The following is a 15960-nucleotide window of genomic DNA, read 5'->3' as shown; positions in this document are numbered from 1 at the left end:
TTTTGTTGGCATAGATTTATATTGAGCCAGATGACAAACCTAAGATGTTCACTAACCTTCAGTGTCAGATTATCACTCTTCAACATGATCTGCTTTACCTTTAGCACAAGGTTTAGCAACAAGGTTTTGTTGCATATCATTGTGTAGAAACAGAGTATTTTCATCCTGCAATGGTTGTTTACTTGACTGTACCTAAGGCTCACTAAGGTGGCTGTCACTGAGGACTATAAATGCAGTCCTTTAAGGCTTTCTCTCCACACTCCCCACCCCCCCCCCCCCTTTCCTTTTCCCATGATCCAGGTGAGGGGACGTGAGACCTATGAAATGCTACTAAAGATCAAAGAGTCCCTGGAACTTATGCAGTACCTTCCCCAGCACACAATTGAGACCTACCGGCAACAGCAGCAGCAGCAGCACCAGCACTTGCTCCAGAAGCAGTGAGTATGAGTGTGCTTGCAGTGATCTGTGCAGTGAGGGTGGTGGGGAGGAGGGAGAGAGGAGAGAGACACAGAAGACCTCTGCACACTTGCTGGTAGGGATGTGGTGTTCAACTGAGGGCCGAGCACTTCTACTGCAGTGAAGTATAGTACTGCACTGGCAAAATCTTTTCCAACAGGATAGCGGCTTGTTAATTCTGTGGTCAGAGCTGGTAGAAATTGATGCCAGGAGTTTAGCCAAAGCCAAGTTTCTGTACAGAACTTGGGAGACTCTGAGTTTGAGATCCAGATTTCATGACCTGTGCAGTAGGACAAAGCAGGCCTCATTCCCCAGGCACATGTCCTGACTGCTTTCAAGGTCCCCCTCTAGTCTCTTGTCCCACACAGTTCACCTTTTCGCTTTGGAGGGTGAATGGCAGGTTAGCACCTCGTTCTTGACTTCCAGCCAGAGCCTTAGGTACAGGGCAGTAAGGCAGTGCCACTGAACAATCCGCACACAGAAACCAGCTGCCTGTGCACACCTGAGCTGGGGAGCACAGGCTGGGTGTGCTCTTCTCTTGTCTGGTCCATGGGAACAGCAGCAAATGTGTAGCCATCCCTATGCCTTCTGCAGGGTATCCATCTCGGTATCTTGCCAGGAGCACGTGGAGCTGGGAGTGTGAGCACCAGCTCGACCGAGTGCTTGAACCCTGCTGTTGTATATCTCTGGTGCTATTGGAAGGAGGGTATCTCAGTGGGATATAAATGCTGTAGGTTCCTCAGCTATAAAACAGGAAGCTGAAAGTTGGGAGCCAGAACTAAACACATAATACATTTGTGATCAGTGGGAACTTCGAAGAAAGACTCTACATGTGCAGTTTTATAGTGTTTTTAGAAATTGCACCGTCACTGACTCTCCACATTGCACATGAGAAACTTTCCATCCAGGCAGACATAGGCCCTATCTGAACTCAGCTGGTATAGCTGTGCCAGGATTACTTTGGGTGGTGTAAGTGCCAGGAGGATGGGGAGAAGAAGAAGAGCCAAATAAGTGTCTGGTTTCCATTTTCCCTTCTGTTCCCAAAGCTTTGCAGTTGCAGACACTGGGTCAGAGAATGACTTCCCAGACAGACTGTAAGTGGTGTCGCCTGTGGGCATTGCTTCACCTGCCATATCAGGTGACAGAAAATAGCCACCCGGGCTGTAGGTAGCTACCAGCGGTAGTGCTTAGGATCTCACACGTTCCTGCTGGTAAGCTCACGTCAGAGGCTGCGGGTATAACTCATTCTCTGCAGAGGTTAGCAGGAGGCCAAGGCACCACATAAGTCCCACTTGAGCCTGTAGGGATTTATTTTGGTGCCTTGGCCTTGTCTCAGGACTTCTGCAACGCCACGGCTTTCTGCCAGATCTCTGCATGTGTTCACATTTCAACCTGTGTGTATTCAGTGTCAGCTGGAGTCTTGTGGAGGTGTGAAAAAAAGCCTTGTGCCAAAACGGCTGGAGCATCCAAGGGCTCTGGACAACTTTTCAGGGCACTTAAAATTATCATTATTTTTATCAGTCATCTGCACTGTTTATACTATAGCTTGTATTTACTAGCTCCTAGGCACTGCTGCCTTTGTACACTGGCTGCATGTCTTCAAAGCTCCACCTGAGCTACAGCCATCTCAGTTGAGAAAAGGTTTTGTAAGCAGAAATGGACGGCAGCAGATGACTGCTTTCCCTTGGTGCTGACAGTTGCTTTGCCATAATTACTGTTTTCATTCTTCCTATATCAATAGGATGGGTTCCTGGCAACAGAGGTTGGTATTTGTGTTACCTTTAAGACCAGCATGTGTAAGTCCAGCCATTTAATTTAATGAAACTTCTTTTGGCATGTCTCCTGGCACTTGTCCAGTTGTATACTCATTTTTCTCAGCTGCTGAGTGTGCTCAGATACTGGGGAGAAAGATTAAGAGCTCTTAAAGATACCAGAAGTGGGGAGAAAAATAACTTTGAGTGTTTGTCCAGAGCTGCTGCAGTTGTTACTGCCGACAGCTTGCCATCAAGCATCAATGCATGTTCAGGCAATAGCTACATAGCTGCAGTTGGGTTCTGGTGCTTTTTCCTCTATAATCCATGGTTTGACTTAAGTTCTGAAGGAATGTGTTCAGGGAGAAGGGGCATTTATGCTGAAAAGACTCATAGACACAATTCCACCCCAGAAAAGAACCATAAATGAGCTTTAGGTCTCAATGTGAGAATGGGGAGAGAAGACATTTTGTGGCAACTGGTTTGGGTAAGAGCAACCTTGAATGTGAGCAGGTTGCTGAGGGAATATACTACCACTGCTTGCTTGTCAAGCTAGTAAAACCCAGCAGCACAGTGACACCTTTGCAAGTCTATTCTGGCTTTAAAAGAAAACGCCTTTCACTTTGTGAGTAGGGATGTACTTTCAAAATTCAGTCTGATTTCTTTCATTCAAAGTGTGTGTTAAAATTGGGAGCTAGGAAAGTGAATATGCAGTGACCAAGTTTGAATGTGTAGGAACTTGTAGGTACTAGCAGGGCTCTCTGGGGATGGGATGTTTGCGAGCTGCCTTTGTCTCTTTCTTCTCAAAATGGAGCTGCACTACAGTGCTCCACAGTCAAGCCTTGATGGAGGAATTCCTTGATTTTTTCAGTTCAGTTTTATGAGCAATGGTTAACACAGAAAAGCTACCTAGGTGTGTGGGAAGATGTTTCCCTTTTGTTCCTACAACATGGAAAGCTTTATCTTTTTAAAAAAGTAGGAAAAGTAAGGATGAAATGATCATGGTGAGAAGTAGTTTTAAAAAGATAAATCTGTCATTTGGAAAACAACTGTATAATTGCTTTCATGCACATACAGACCAGCATTGCATTTGGCAGGTCAGCAGATGCAACCATCTTACTGTTCTGGACTAAAAAAGGCAAACCTAGCAATAATCTGAAAGCTTTGTGTCCCACAAAATGACCAAAATACTGCAATGCTCTATGTTGTACCAGACCGCACATCTTTCTCTGTCTCATCTCCTCTCTCTGTTTGCTCCTTTGTGCATGGTTTTCTTGCATTTACTGTTATGCCAAATACCTTCATGATCATAGGTGGGAAGTTTTGGGGTTTTTTTTGCTGCAGTTTCCATTCTTCCTTTTTCACTGCCAAATCCTGGGGCCCATATTTGAGCAACAGCACACACATTTATTTGGACTTCCTTTTCATGGTCTGTCTCCATTTGTTTTAAACACCTATTTGCCAGAAGATCTCTGCTGCCAGAGGTACCAGAGGTGGCTTGTGCATGAAAGTTTTCTTTGATAGACTGCTGTGAAATACAATTACCATCAATATTCCCAGGGAGTATCTGCACAGCCTTTTAGGGTTTCACTGGAAAACGCTTTTTCATATACAGCAAAATTTCCTTGGTGGGTTTCGCACTGTTGTCAGTCTTTATTTCAATTCTTTGTCATAGCACAGAATCATAAAACATTTCATGTTGTAAGGTATGCATAAGGATCATCAAGTCCAACTCCCATGATTGAAGGGGTTTTGCAAAGTCTTCCAATGGCTACCAAGAAGAGGGCTCTTATGTCCAAGTAGGATCTTATATCCCAGCAAATGTTTCTCTTCTACAGCAGCTATTCTCCCGCTGGCTGCCTTTCAATCTAGTGAGTAGCACAGCTCATTATCCAATGAGAAGGAATTAACCTCCTGAGTGAGGTATGACATAGCTGAGTTATGCAGCCTGGAGTGTTTCAGTGAGATGGTTGCTGCAAGGATCCTCACACTTGCAGTCACAGGGAGAGGGTCTGGTGGGGAAGGTGTTCTTCATACCTCCACCTAGTTATTCTCATTCTTGGTGTGGAAGCTAATGTGGATTTTTGCATTATTTGGTTTGGTTTTATAGTGCTGTGATTGCATGTGTTGTGAACTGCAGGTATTCAGATAGTGTTCTCATTAGAGAATTGCCAAGATGAAAGTAAGCAAGAAAAAGTGGAAGATTAGGTATATGAAGACATGCTGCATTTGCTTTGCTGGCTCTGAGAGAGCAGTGCCTTCTGCATCAGTTGGCAGCCCCAGGGACCCCTTGGCTTTAGTGCAGAGGGTCCCTCAGCTTTGAAAAAGAGAGTATTTGAGATGTAATCAATATGGCCCTTTAACAGAAGGCACCATCCTTTCTCCTTAGCACCAGCTTCTGGGTTTTAAGTAATTGAATTTTGAAGTAGGCTCAATGGAAGCCACTTCTCTCCTTTTCCCCTTTGGCTGAGTTTTTTTTTGCCTTTTGTACTTTTTACTGGGAACTGTATCAAGACACCATTAGCTAGCATGAGACGGGAACACAGAAATCAGATTTCCCTATCAACTAGTTCTTTTTTTTTTTTCCTTGCCAAGCACTCACTTGTACCTGGGGCTTTCCAGCTTTCTAAATCTCCCTGTCACATATCCTCACCATGGGTGCTAAGGCATCTGCTTTTCTTCTCCTTCAAAGCCCACACTGTGATCATGAAGGTGGATACTGACTGTTTCTCTCTTGGTGGCTGGTGAAAGGTCCTGTACATTCATCTTTTTCTTTTCTCTGGTTCCTTCTCTACAGTCTCCTTTCGGCCTGCTTCAGGAGTGAACTCACGGACACAAGGAGAGACCCTCCCAAACAGACCGATGCCATCCTAAAACATTCCAGCCCCCCAAACCCATCAGTATATCCATAAACTGAGCTGATGGGGTCACTTTGCCCAGTTGGCAGTTCTAGGAACAGTGGGACAAATACACAGCCTGACAGCAACAGAGTAAATAGAGCAATATTCTGAAGGGACTCAAAATTTGCAAGTCCAACAGACATTTGTACAGACCTCTTAGCTGTGCCCATAGCATTGGGAGGTCAGGAACCACAATGTCGTCTGTCTTGATGTAACGTTTTCTTCCCGGTTTTGTAATGTGTTCATACTCTTTCCTCTTCTGTATTTGTGAAACTCAGCAGTGTTTCTCTGAGCAGGTCTCAATTTTAAAATGCCTCGTCTTGTTTAACTTTAAAAATGTGTTTATGGGCTGGGGTGTGGGGCAGAAGAAGGGTGTTGTTTAAACAGTCTGTGATAGTTAGTTTGGCCTGTTTTAATGCCGGTCATACAGTAATAGTACAAGTAACTGAAGTATTTGTACTGCTGGACAGGAGGTAATAATTATATGAATTGGCATTGGTAACAAATCCATTTTATTTTTTTTTTTTTCTGTAGAAATGCCCACTAATTTGGCATCATGAGTTGTTTCTCATTTCTAATCTTAAAGGGTCTGACTGACATGAAAATTGTAGGGAAGACTGGGTGACTGACTTTGTGCCAGCACCCCTGGCATTTATCCAGCTTTGCTGAGTTTAGGAAGGTCCTTCCTGACTCTGTGGGCTCAATCCAAGTGGGCTGAGCTGCACAGGCTGAATGTGAGGTTGAAGTCTTTCCTTGTTATGACATCCGTGAGTCTCTTCTCCCTTTGCAGCTGAGGATATAAAGGGCAGTGTCCAACACTGCTTGTTGCCCTACCTGTGAAAAGAGGTTTGAGCTTGACCCTTTCCTTACAGATATTCAACAGTTATTAGATGTTGCCTTAGAGTTTTCATCAACCATACTACATTTTACTCCATCACTACAAACCCCACAGTACAAAGGGAAAGCAGTGCCAGCGTATGCCTCAGGCCATGCCCACCTTGTCCATTAATCCTGCAACCAGTGGCTTTTGCTTATTGTGTACATGAAGTGCATCCTCGCTTAGCAATTCTTGCACAGAAGACTTTTTCAGCAAGGACTTGTAAATCCTTGCACTGCTTGTATCAGACTTTACCTCTGAAAATCATTTGTATGGAGCTTAACAAGGAGGATTTGAATCATTTGGAAACTTCATTTCTCAGTGTCAAGCTCAGACCAGCGCAAAGGAGAAATGATCAACATGCAAGTAACGTGCCATGGACTTAACCTGGCACTAGGTGTGGATACTGGTGATGGGGGAGCAGCTGTTTGAGAGTGGGAATGATGCCTGCTGGGGCTTTCCCCGCTGGAAGGTGCTCAAACACCCTTACATGAACAATAGCCCTTAATGCTGGTACAGAAGTGTCTTTCAACCCACATTTTCAGCCAGTGGCATCTCTCCTGAGGAACCCTCATGTTCATGGCCGCAGGAAACAGGAGTGTGAAGAGCTTACTTGAAGGTACACCAGGAATGACTTCCCCTGTGAGCTTGTGTCTACCCAGATCAACAATGGCTGAAGAGAAGAGCTTGGTCACAAGTGTCAGTGATCAATAGCCCCTGAAAAATACAGGGGGCTAGGTTGATACTGTTGAGAACCTGTGTGCCTGCAGTGCAGTTGATACTGGATTTATTTGAGTCAGGTGCGTGCCCAGCTCTGATCCACTTGTGGTTAGGTACAGCCTAAAAAGAAGGTGCCTCCCAAATGCAGAGTGAGCCCCCTGGCCACCCACCAAGGAAAAAAGCCTGATACAGTGGAAGAACACTTTTATCTCTGAACATCACATCATCTGCTTCCAGGCAGCAGAGCTGTGATCTGAGCAGGTGATGACTCATACTAACATCATCTTTGGGCGCCATATCACATCTCTGGATATCTCCTTTGTTGTCTTAGCAAGACTTGTTCTACCATAGCAGTGTGGGGGAGGGCTGATGGAGAAAACCCCCCAGAATTGTGATTTAGCATAAATAATAACTAATTAAGCACTAGTAGTGATTTTTTTTTTCATATAGTTGCAGCTCTATCATTGTTCCTTGTGTAAAGCTAACCAAATCAAGTACCTCTCTACTTTGCCTGAAAACCCCAGGAAGGACTTTAAGATTACAAAGAAGGTAACTATTGCTCTGTGCCTTTTTATTTGTGAGAAGAAAGGCTATTCCTTCCTCTGTGAGAGGTGGGAACCTGAACTGCAAATGCAGCCCAGATGCAGGATTATGGCATTGTCAATCTGTCCTTCCAATGAAGGCTTATTCCTGGATCTTGGGTCTGTCTGCTTGTGGATGGCAATACCGAAATATTGCAACAACACACACAAACCTGTATTTAGAGCTCTGCTCCACAGCCTGTCCACCAGCAAGTTTGAGGAGGCAGCCCACCAAAAGGTACAAGATGTCCACAGCCCGTGCAGGGAGATTCCAGCTCATGCTCCAGTTCATCATCTGGTCTGACCTCTAGGAAATCTTCGTACCATGATGGGCAACAGAGCACCTGAGACTTCCACCAAATAAGCATCTAAACTATTTGAAACTTACTGCTCTCTGAAAGGGCTTTCCAACCTGTCCTCCATACCTATAAGAGGATAATGATAGTGAAGCTGGTCCTAATGGTGATTTAATGTGCTCTCCAGCTTACAAAGTGGTTATCTTAGAAGGTACTTTATTTTTTTATCAAATAACCTGAAGCTGGAAGTGATTGGAGTTCATTGGTCTTCTGCAGGTAAAAGAAGAAAACTTTTTCCCAGCTGTCTTTTGATTCTTTGTCATCTCTGGGCCTTTGGAAAAGCCTTTTCTTTTCAAGGAATAGCAGAGTGGAATAATAGGACCTCATCAGTCAGTGAGGTTATATCATATCGCATAGTTGATGTATATCCACTCCCTGTATTATAGCTCCATTTCCTGGAGAGCAGACTGCATCTGCTGCCCTCCATGGGAAATTCCCATACCTGAAATCTAAGAGGAGTCATTATTGCCACCTTTTCCCCTGTGCTGTAGTTACTATGTGCCTAGTGACCATCAGGGCTCCTCCTTTCCATGATCCCATTTACGCAATAGCTTGTCCCAAGTCTACAAACCACTTGCGTGGTTTAAAGATGCACTATTGCTTGCTTTAGAATAGCAGCTATTAGAGATGTGGAGAGCAAGGGCATTGCTCTGCTTTTTAGTGTCTCCCTTCATGGGCCTTCAAAGCAGATAAGTGCAACTGAGCATCATCTGTGTCACTTGTGCGCCATTACTAGGCAACATCAGTGACATCCCAGTGTTACATAGCCCAGTGGGCAACCTTACATGAAAAAAATGTTACCGATGGTCATGTTGACCACGTGTCAGCTTGGGATGTAATCCTTGCTGCTCCTTCTGTGGCTAGTGTAAGGAAAGGCAAACCCAGAACTGGCAGCTTTGATTCTACTTGGGTCTCTCTGCTCTGTGATTAGCTCTAGGTCTTCAGGGATAGAAAATTTTAAACACAAGGGCTTGGATGAAATCTTAAATGCTCTGAGCCTGAGCTGCCCTATTCTTAATGGACCTTAATTTGGATTAAGGCTGCTTACATGATGGTGTACTCATCTAATGTGAATGAGGAGTCTGGGACTTGTCTACTGAATCAGGTAATTGATCTATCCAAGTAGTTTCCTACCTCTGGTGAAGGGCTGAAATCCAGTAAGCTGGGAAAGTGCAAAATTATATAAGGTAGCTTGTGGCCTGAACTGTGCCTCTTGTGTGGGAAAAGGAATTTCCTTCTTTACCTCTTGAGGTGATCACTATATGCCTTGAAGCGTCACAGACGATTGCCCTCATATGAGCTTGCATAACTACAAATGTTATTGGCTGAATAATTACATAGCCTCTTGAAGGGAGAAATATCAGTTGCAGAATGTGACTCAGTGCCTTTCGTATCAGACTGTTCCAAGAAGTTATAATAGTCTCTTAATTGAAGTCCTTATGCCTTGATATTAAAATGCATTTCATTGGCAATGATATCAAAGAAATGTTAATGCTCCTACTTCTAATCTTTCTTGAGACATGGTAGGTATAACTTTAATGAAAACCACTGTGCATGATACTCTTATAATACCTGGGTTTTTAAAAAAAGGAAGGGAAAAAAAAAATATATATATTTTAAATGAATCCTCAAACACCATGTAGTCTGTGTGTTCAATACCAAACCATTTTGTTGTGTTTCTGAGGCTGTTGCTATATTGATGTGTGACATTTATTTTCAATAAAATTTTGCATCTTGGTTTATCTTAGGACTTTTCTTTGACTAGATGGCTTTCTCCAGACCTTTTACATGTCTGCTAATGTGATGGAATAGTTGAGTTGAAATGAGCATGGGTATGAAGAAAAATGCTTTTGTTTCCAATTTTATTCACTTGAGCTTGATTGTCTTAACCTTGATTCTTATGAGTATGAATGAGATAAGAGTGGAGTCCTTAAGCTGTATGTTAAAGTATGCATTTGTTTCCTATAGTGTAGATTGCTTTGGGTTGGCTTGTGTTCGCCCATCTTTTTATTTAAAATCCCCGTAGTGTTTTCTAGTCTTCTAACTAGCTTTGCTGAGATCAGTGTTGGTGGAGATGGCAAAGTTAAGCCCACTACTGACCTCCCTGGAGAATCTTGTTTCAGCAACAGGCATCCTTGGCAAAAAAAAAATGTTTCTAGTCAGGAGCTCTCTGAATAAAATCTGCCCTGAGCTTGAACAATGCAACTAAATCTTTTTTGGGAAGTCTTTGATTTGGAATTTCACAGTGTACATGGTGACCTCCTCACTTGCATATCATGCAGATTTTGCCCTAAGAGACTATTTAGATAAGTGTTAATTTCAGCTGAAGCTCAGTTAAGATAGGTGCCTGAACCTGTGAATTAGAAATACTCATTCTGGTCCTAAATCCAGAAGCCTCTGAGGTTAAGGGTGGTGTCAAACCTGACTTGAATTTCATGGCTGGCCTCAGCTTTCATAATTGGTGAATTGAAACCTCAGGTCTGAATCATTCTCTTTACCCTGAAAAGTTGGGTCTGAACTTCATGGCTCAGTTTCACTTCCCCTTGGGAGTTGCTGCCATCATTAATATTAATTTGTGAAGCTTCTTGTGCTTTCCACTTCCTTGAGTCTATGAAGTTTGCTGGATCTTGTCCTGCATCTTCACTGCCAAAGGACAGTTCACACCCTTCTGTACCTCCTGTAATTGTGTAATTAGGTAACATTTCTTCAGGGCCTTAGATACTCTAGCCTGTTAGCATAGATGTTTTCTCCGCCCAACACTGCAAGTCTTAGAAGTGCAGGAAGCTGGAGACAATGTAATTGTATGAAACTTGACCTTGAGTGCTGCAGGTTTCAATAAATTATCTAGGTATAAGCCTTTTCTTTCCTTTTACACTTTGCTTATTTGAAGTAATAACTATTCTCTTTGCATAGAAGGAAAGCCAGTTCTCAGGGATTGGTGTAACCAGTTATACCCAGACAAACAAGTTTCCCAATGGGAAATAAGATGGGAATGCGCCCTTGCACATTCTCTGGGGGGTCACGATGATATGGACAAACAAGTGCCAGGCTCCGCGGTGAGCTGGACAACCTCTGCTCTGCCGGACAAGCATGGATTTTGTGGGTATGTTGTGTGGGGGAAGCATGCCTGCTTCCCCAGCAGCTTTGCCTAGTCTTGCAAATGCCCCTGGTGTCAGAGAGAGAAAAAACTGCTCTCTTGTGGCATGGTGGTTCTTCGCCAATTGGATCCGTTTTAATGATAATTTTCTGCATATCCCAAGTAAGACCCCACTCCAGATGGGATGCCGCAGCCGTAACTTGATCTGCTGGGCTGCCGTTCAGAAGCAGTCTGGTCTTCACGCTCTGGATCACTTACAAGGCAGGATTGCAGCTGGGACCCTTGGGGGTGGGTAGAGGGGGAGCTCACCAGCAAGCCTCTCTGGCCTGGTTCACAGATATGCTGGATGGAGTTTGGGGCTGTCTGGACTTGAGGAAGGCTAGTGCTGTTGTCGAGTGGTTGGAATCTGATACTCTTTGCAAGCAGCCTGTAGGATTTGGATATCAGATTCTCCTTAATACCAGCAAAAGCTGTATGTTAGTGTCCCAGGCAGCTCTGACCATCTCAGCAGCGGTCCCTAAGGTGTATGGAGTTTGTCTTGAGCAAAGAGCCTCTGGCAGTTATACATATGCCTGATAACAATCTGATTACATGAATAAATAGGAATTTTGGGGAAACCAAGGTAATAAATGTGACCCGATCTGAAAATGGTTTCTGCAGTCAGGATATAGGGGTAGTTGCCATGGTTTGAGATGACTTCCGCAGTTTTTGTTCTAATGAAAAAGTTTTTGACCACAAGGAAAGCTTAACTTAAAAATGAGCATTTTGAGTTTTGGCAGCTGTTTGCTGGCTTTGCTTACGTTGTTTTCAACTGAAAACCTTAGAAACCTTTCCTTAAATAAAAAATCTGAACTGAAAGTGAAGCTTCTCTTTGTCAGTGTTTCATGATTTGTTTTATAACTGTCCAGCATATCTGGGAAACTTCTTATTTACTGCTATTTACTCTCTCTCCAATGATCTTTATCTGTGATGCTCCTAGGGTGTCAGTGATTTCACTAGCAGGTCACCACTGCCACAAACAGCAAACATAGCCGATTGGGTGCGTACTCTTAACCAACTACTGTGATTCCTGTCCTTAACGTCTCCTTGGTTTGCAGGACCTCCATGCAGTCGCAGTCATCCTATGGCTCCAACTCTCCACCACTGAGCAAAATGAACAGCATGAACAAGCTGCCCTCGGTCAGCCAGCTAATTAACCCCCAGCAGCGCAATGCCCTGACCCCAACCACCATCCCTGACGGCATGGGAACCAACAGTAAGAAACCCTTGTTGCTGCTTCTCCTGTTTTATGTGTGCTCCCCGCTAGTCTGGGCAAGGAGACTTGGCATCTCCAAGCCGGTAGTGTTAGGCTGGGGAGCCTGGAGTACTTGCTGGAAACATGCAGAGCCAAATACTGCTTACTGCTGTGCCACAGGGCAAGGCTTCAGCATCTTGCTGTAAGCCTCACAGAGGTGAACAGAGCTACTTCTTGCTGCACGTCTGGCTGACTGCACTGTCATCTGTCTTTCAAGACTTGTTTTTTCTTCCTTTCCCAGCAGAGGAGATGCAAATGTTGGCAAACATTTTTTTCACTCTGTTCAATTAAGACACGTCTTAGTTTCAAAGGAAATATCTGCATCTCGCAGCTCTGTAACCTGCTTCCTCCTGGCTGCTGAAGAGTGCCCAGCAGCCCTGTAAATCCAGGATGACAGACATGGTTCTGGGGGCTGAGTTTTGTTGCCCCTGTTTTTTAATTTCAAAAGCACTGGACCCTTGCCCACACCTGTTGCTGATCCCCTTCGGCTGCGCTCAGTGTCTCTGAAAACAAAGCTATTTGGCTTCTGTATTGGGTTACGCTGCTGGCTCTATCCTACTCCCCTCCTGCAGCAGGGAAAGCTGAGATGAGGCTTGCTTAGTTGCTTAGGTTTCTTAGCCTGCTTGTAAGGGAAGGTGATGTGGCAGTGCTGCCGCCGACAGTTATTCCAGTAAGGGGAGAGCTCCTGAAGGACTGTCTGTCATCTGGTCCTTCTGCAGATTGCAGCCCTGCCTGGAATTCCCCTTGAGCTTGCTCCATGCAGGGCTTTGCAGAAGATTTAAAGCTGCTTTGTCAGTGGGTGCTATCCTTTGGTGCTGTACTGGGGGTGAAGCGGTGGTCCAGGTATGCCTGGGTAACAATGTGCTCCTCCTTCTCTCCTCCAGTTCCCATGATGGGCACCCACATGGCCATGACTGGTGACATGAATGGCCTCAGCCCCACGCAGGCGCTGCCTCCTCCCCTCTCCATGCCTTCAACGTCCCACTGCACCCCCCCTCCTCCGTACCCCACAGACTGCAGCATCGTCAGGTGAGCGGGAGCAGGCTGCCCAGCGCACATTTCCCACCAGCAGGGAGTGGAGGCCTCGTTTCAGGGGTCTTGAAGGGTCCTGCCAGGGCCCTTGACCTGTTCTCCTGGAGCATTGGATCCCAGTGGGTCTTGGCAGTCCTGGGGCTGGCACCCTCTAGGCACCAAGCCTTCAACCCCCACCTCTGAGCAGCTGAGAGAAACAGGGACGTTGGGACTGCAAGAAGCCAAGCGATGCAGCATCTGTTGGACTGGTGGAGCTGAGGGTACCAGGCAGTCTTTGCAAACTTTTCTTTTTTCTTTTTTCTTTTTTCTTTTTTCTTTTTTCTTTTTTCTTTTTTCTTTTTTCTTTTTTCTTTTTTCTTTTTTCTTTTTTCTTTTTTCTTTTTTCTTTTTTTTTTTTTTTCCTTTTTTCCCCCCTTTGGCCACCCGAGACAAGCCATGGATGGGTTCAGAAGCTCCTCTGCCCTCCATGAGGTCAAACAGGTTGAAAGATGCTGCCCATAAAGGAGGAATCCTTTATGTTCAGAGAGGAATGTGCTGACTTGATGTATTTTGTGTGCATGATGTGTCTGAGCCCCACTGCCTTGCTGAAGCCCTCTATCCATGCCGCAGGCTGCTGTGGGCTCAGCCACCTTCTGGGTGAAGTGACCTGGCAGGATGGCCCATGTGAGCCTTCCTGCCCCAAGATCCAGGCTGTGCAGCACTGGCTCTTGACTAAGGCAATGTGCTGCCACAAGGGTTGTCTGCTAGGTGCTTAGCTGAAGGACTCCCTCATTTGTTTGATATGGCAGCAATGTGGCTTGCTGGCCTGGGATGTCTTGGAGAAGGTCAAGCAAAGGGTGAAAGCTTTGTTTCCTGTTGCTGCAGGTTGGCTGAGTGTTTGGTTTTTCTGTGGTTTGGGCTGTTGCAGCCAGGGTGATCCTTTTTCTTTCTCCTTCCTTCCTTCCTCCTCTGCAGCTTCTTAGCGAGGTTGGGCTGCTCATCCTGTGTGGATTATTTCACGACCCAGGGGCTGACCACCATCTATCAGATTGAGCATTACTCCATGGATGTAAGTAACTCCTCACCATTTCCTTTGTTTGCACTCTTGGCCCTGCTTTAGGAATGGGTCAGAAATCCAGACTCAGCATATTTTTATTTTATATAATTTGTTTGATTTAAGGCTGTTGCACACAGAGAAGACATATTGTGAGGTGAAAAGTGGCTGGACTTAGGGCCAGCGTTGTAACTGCCTTGCCTGGCACAGAGAGAGAGTGTCTCCTCCTCCCCACCACTCTCTGTTTTAGCCCCAAAAATGGCCCCAGCCCACATGCCTGTTAATTCTGCAAGGCTTGGTTTCAGTTTACACTGCTCTGAAACACCTCACTCGCCTGCAGACAAGTAGGCTGTCCAGAAGTGGTCTGTGTTTTTCCCTCCCTGCTTCTGTTTTCTGGCCTTACCTTGATCTTCCCTTGCCACTGGCGTCTCAGCCCTGTTTTGGTTTTGATCTTTTTTTCTCTTGCATGGTGCTTGCTGCAGGGTTGCTGCTTCCTTTCCTGTGCCATTGCTGTCCTCCGAGCTGGCTGTCCCAGTTTTTTGCCCCAAGATTTTGCGAAGCTGTGGTGCTTTTGCTTCCTAGCATGGGCTGCCTTCCTTCTGCTGCTGCTATAATTAGAAAAGCTGACCCAAATTAACCAAAGCTGGTTGCTAATTTTTTCAGAAGCTGATATCACATTTCCCAGAGTCTAGGTAATGCTACCCTCAGGTACTGCACCAGAGATGATGAGGCCTCAAAGTTTTGTAAGGTTATATGTCTGTTCGTAGTTACGTTCAAGTAAGTAAGGCAGTTTCTATAGGGTCAGACCCAGAGCTTTCAATACTGGAGCTCAGACTTGAATTCTAAAATCTTTTTGCAGGCTTTGAAATAAACACAGCAGTTTTCAAAGCTGTTGAATTTCTGCAGCCCAGCATCCCCTGCCGTAGACAACCAGCAGATCTTCCAGAGGTTGTCTTGGATGCCTTGCAGTCCAGTTAAACATCTAGCTTGAGGTCACCATATCTCATGCATAAATGTGTGTTTTGTGTAACTTCAGAACAGACCTTGTGTTCTTGCTGCCTCTTGGCTGCTGCACACTCTTGTTAAAAAGTGAACCACCACCTTCAGGAGCAGTGGTTTGTCTCCTGTGGTGCATCATGGCCAATTTCAGCAGCATTGTTGGTTAGTAGGCATTTGCAGAGTGGCCCAGAGGCTTCTTCTGTTCCCAGCTCCCAGCTTACCCAGGTATCACCCCGTTAAGCGCTCCACCTTGCCTTTCCAGGATCTGGTGAGCCTCAAGATCCCAGAGCAGTTCCGCCATGCCATCTGGAAGGGCATCCTGGACCACCGGCAGCTCCATGACTTCTCCTCCCCTCCCCACCTCCTGCGCACTCCCAGCGGCGCCTCCACGGTCAGCGTGGGCTCCAGCGAGACGCGAGGGGAGCGGGTTATCGACGCAGTCCGCTTCACGCTCCGACAGACCATTTCCTTCCCTCCCCGCGACGAGTGGAATGACTTCAACTTTGACATGGATGCCAGGCGCAACAAACAGCAACGCATCAAGGAGGAAGGGGAGTGAGCACCATGGACCCCGCACCACCCCGCCTCGGCCACAAACTGCTCAGCCCTTGTCTTCCTTCTGCTTGGTACTGCACCCCTGGACGAAGGGCGGAGGGAACCTTCTTGTTCATTTATTCTGAGTTATGCCCTTGATGCTGTCTAGGTCATACTCCTGGACCACAACCTCCACCCCAGCTCTTGCAAGGGGAAGAGCGGGTGGTATTTCCTTGAAAGCCATTGACCTTCTTGAGAAGGCGGTGTTCTTGTTTTGTGTTTTCCTTTGGGGAGAGGGCTTCTTTTCTTGACTTTCGAATCCTCACACAC

General features: G+C 45.6%; 1 protein-coding gene across 7 annotated transcripts in view; it reads left to right on the top strand.

The window, feature by feature from the left end:
- The window catches only part of TP63 (tumor protein p63), a gene marked incomplete at both ends in the record, with an annotated part of 103877 nt that extends 88222 nt beyond the window's left edge, over positions 1-15655 (top strand). For 5 of the 7 annotated variants that reach the window (XM_080623871.1, XM_080623870.1, XM_080623874.1 and 2 more), the window contains 5 exons: positions 301-437; positions 11836-11993; positions 12917-13061; positions 14019-14112; positions 15359-15655. In XM_080623871.1, coding sequence (XP_080479997.1) covers positions 301-437; positions 11836-11993; positions 12917-13061; positions 14019-14112; positions 15359-15655 — 831 coding nt within the window. Of the gene's footprint in view, positions 1-300; positions 438-5004; positions 6209-11835; positions 11994-12916; positions 13062-14018; positions 14113-15358 lie in introns of those variants that run through there. The other 2 variants (XM_080623875.1, XM_080623876.1) reach the window with 1 other exon arrangement.
- Positions 15656-15960: the final 305 nt, after the last annotated feature.

This window comes from Psittacula echo (assembly GCF_963264785.1).
Source record: "Psittacula echo genome assembly, chromosome: 7".
Classification (NCBI taxonomy): Eukaryota; Metazoa; Chordata; class Aves; order Psittaciformes; family Psittacidae; genus Psittacula; species Psittacula echo.
This window is presented reverse-complemented; position numbering and strand designations above follow the sequence as displayed.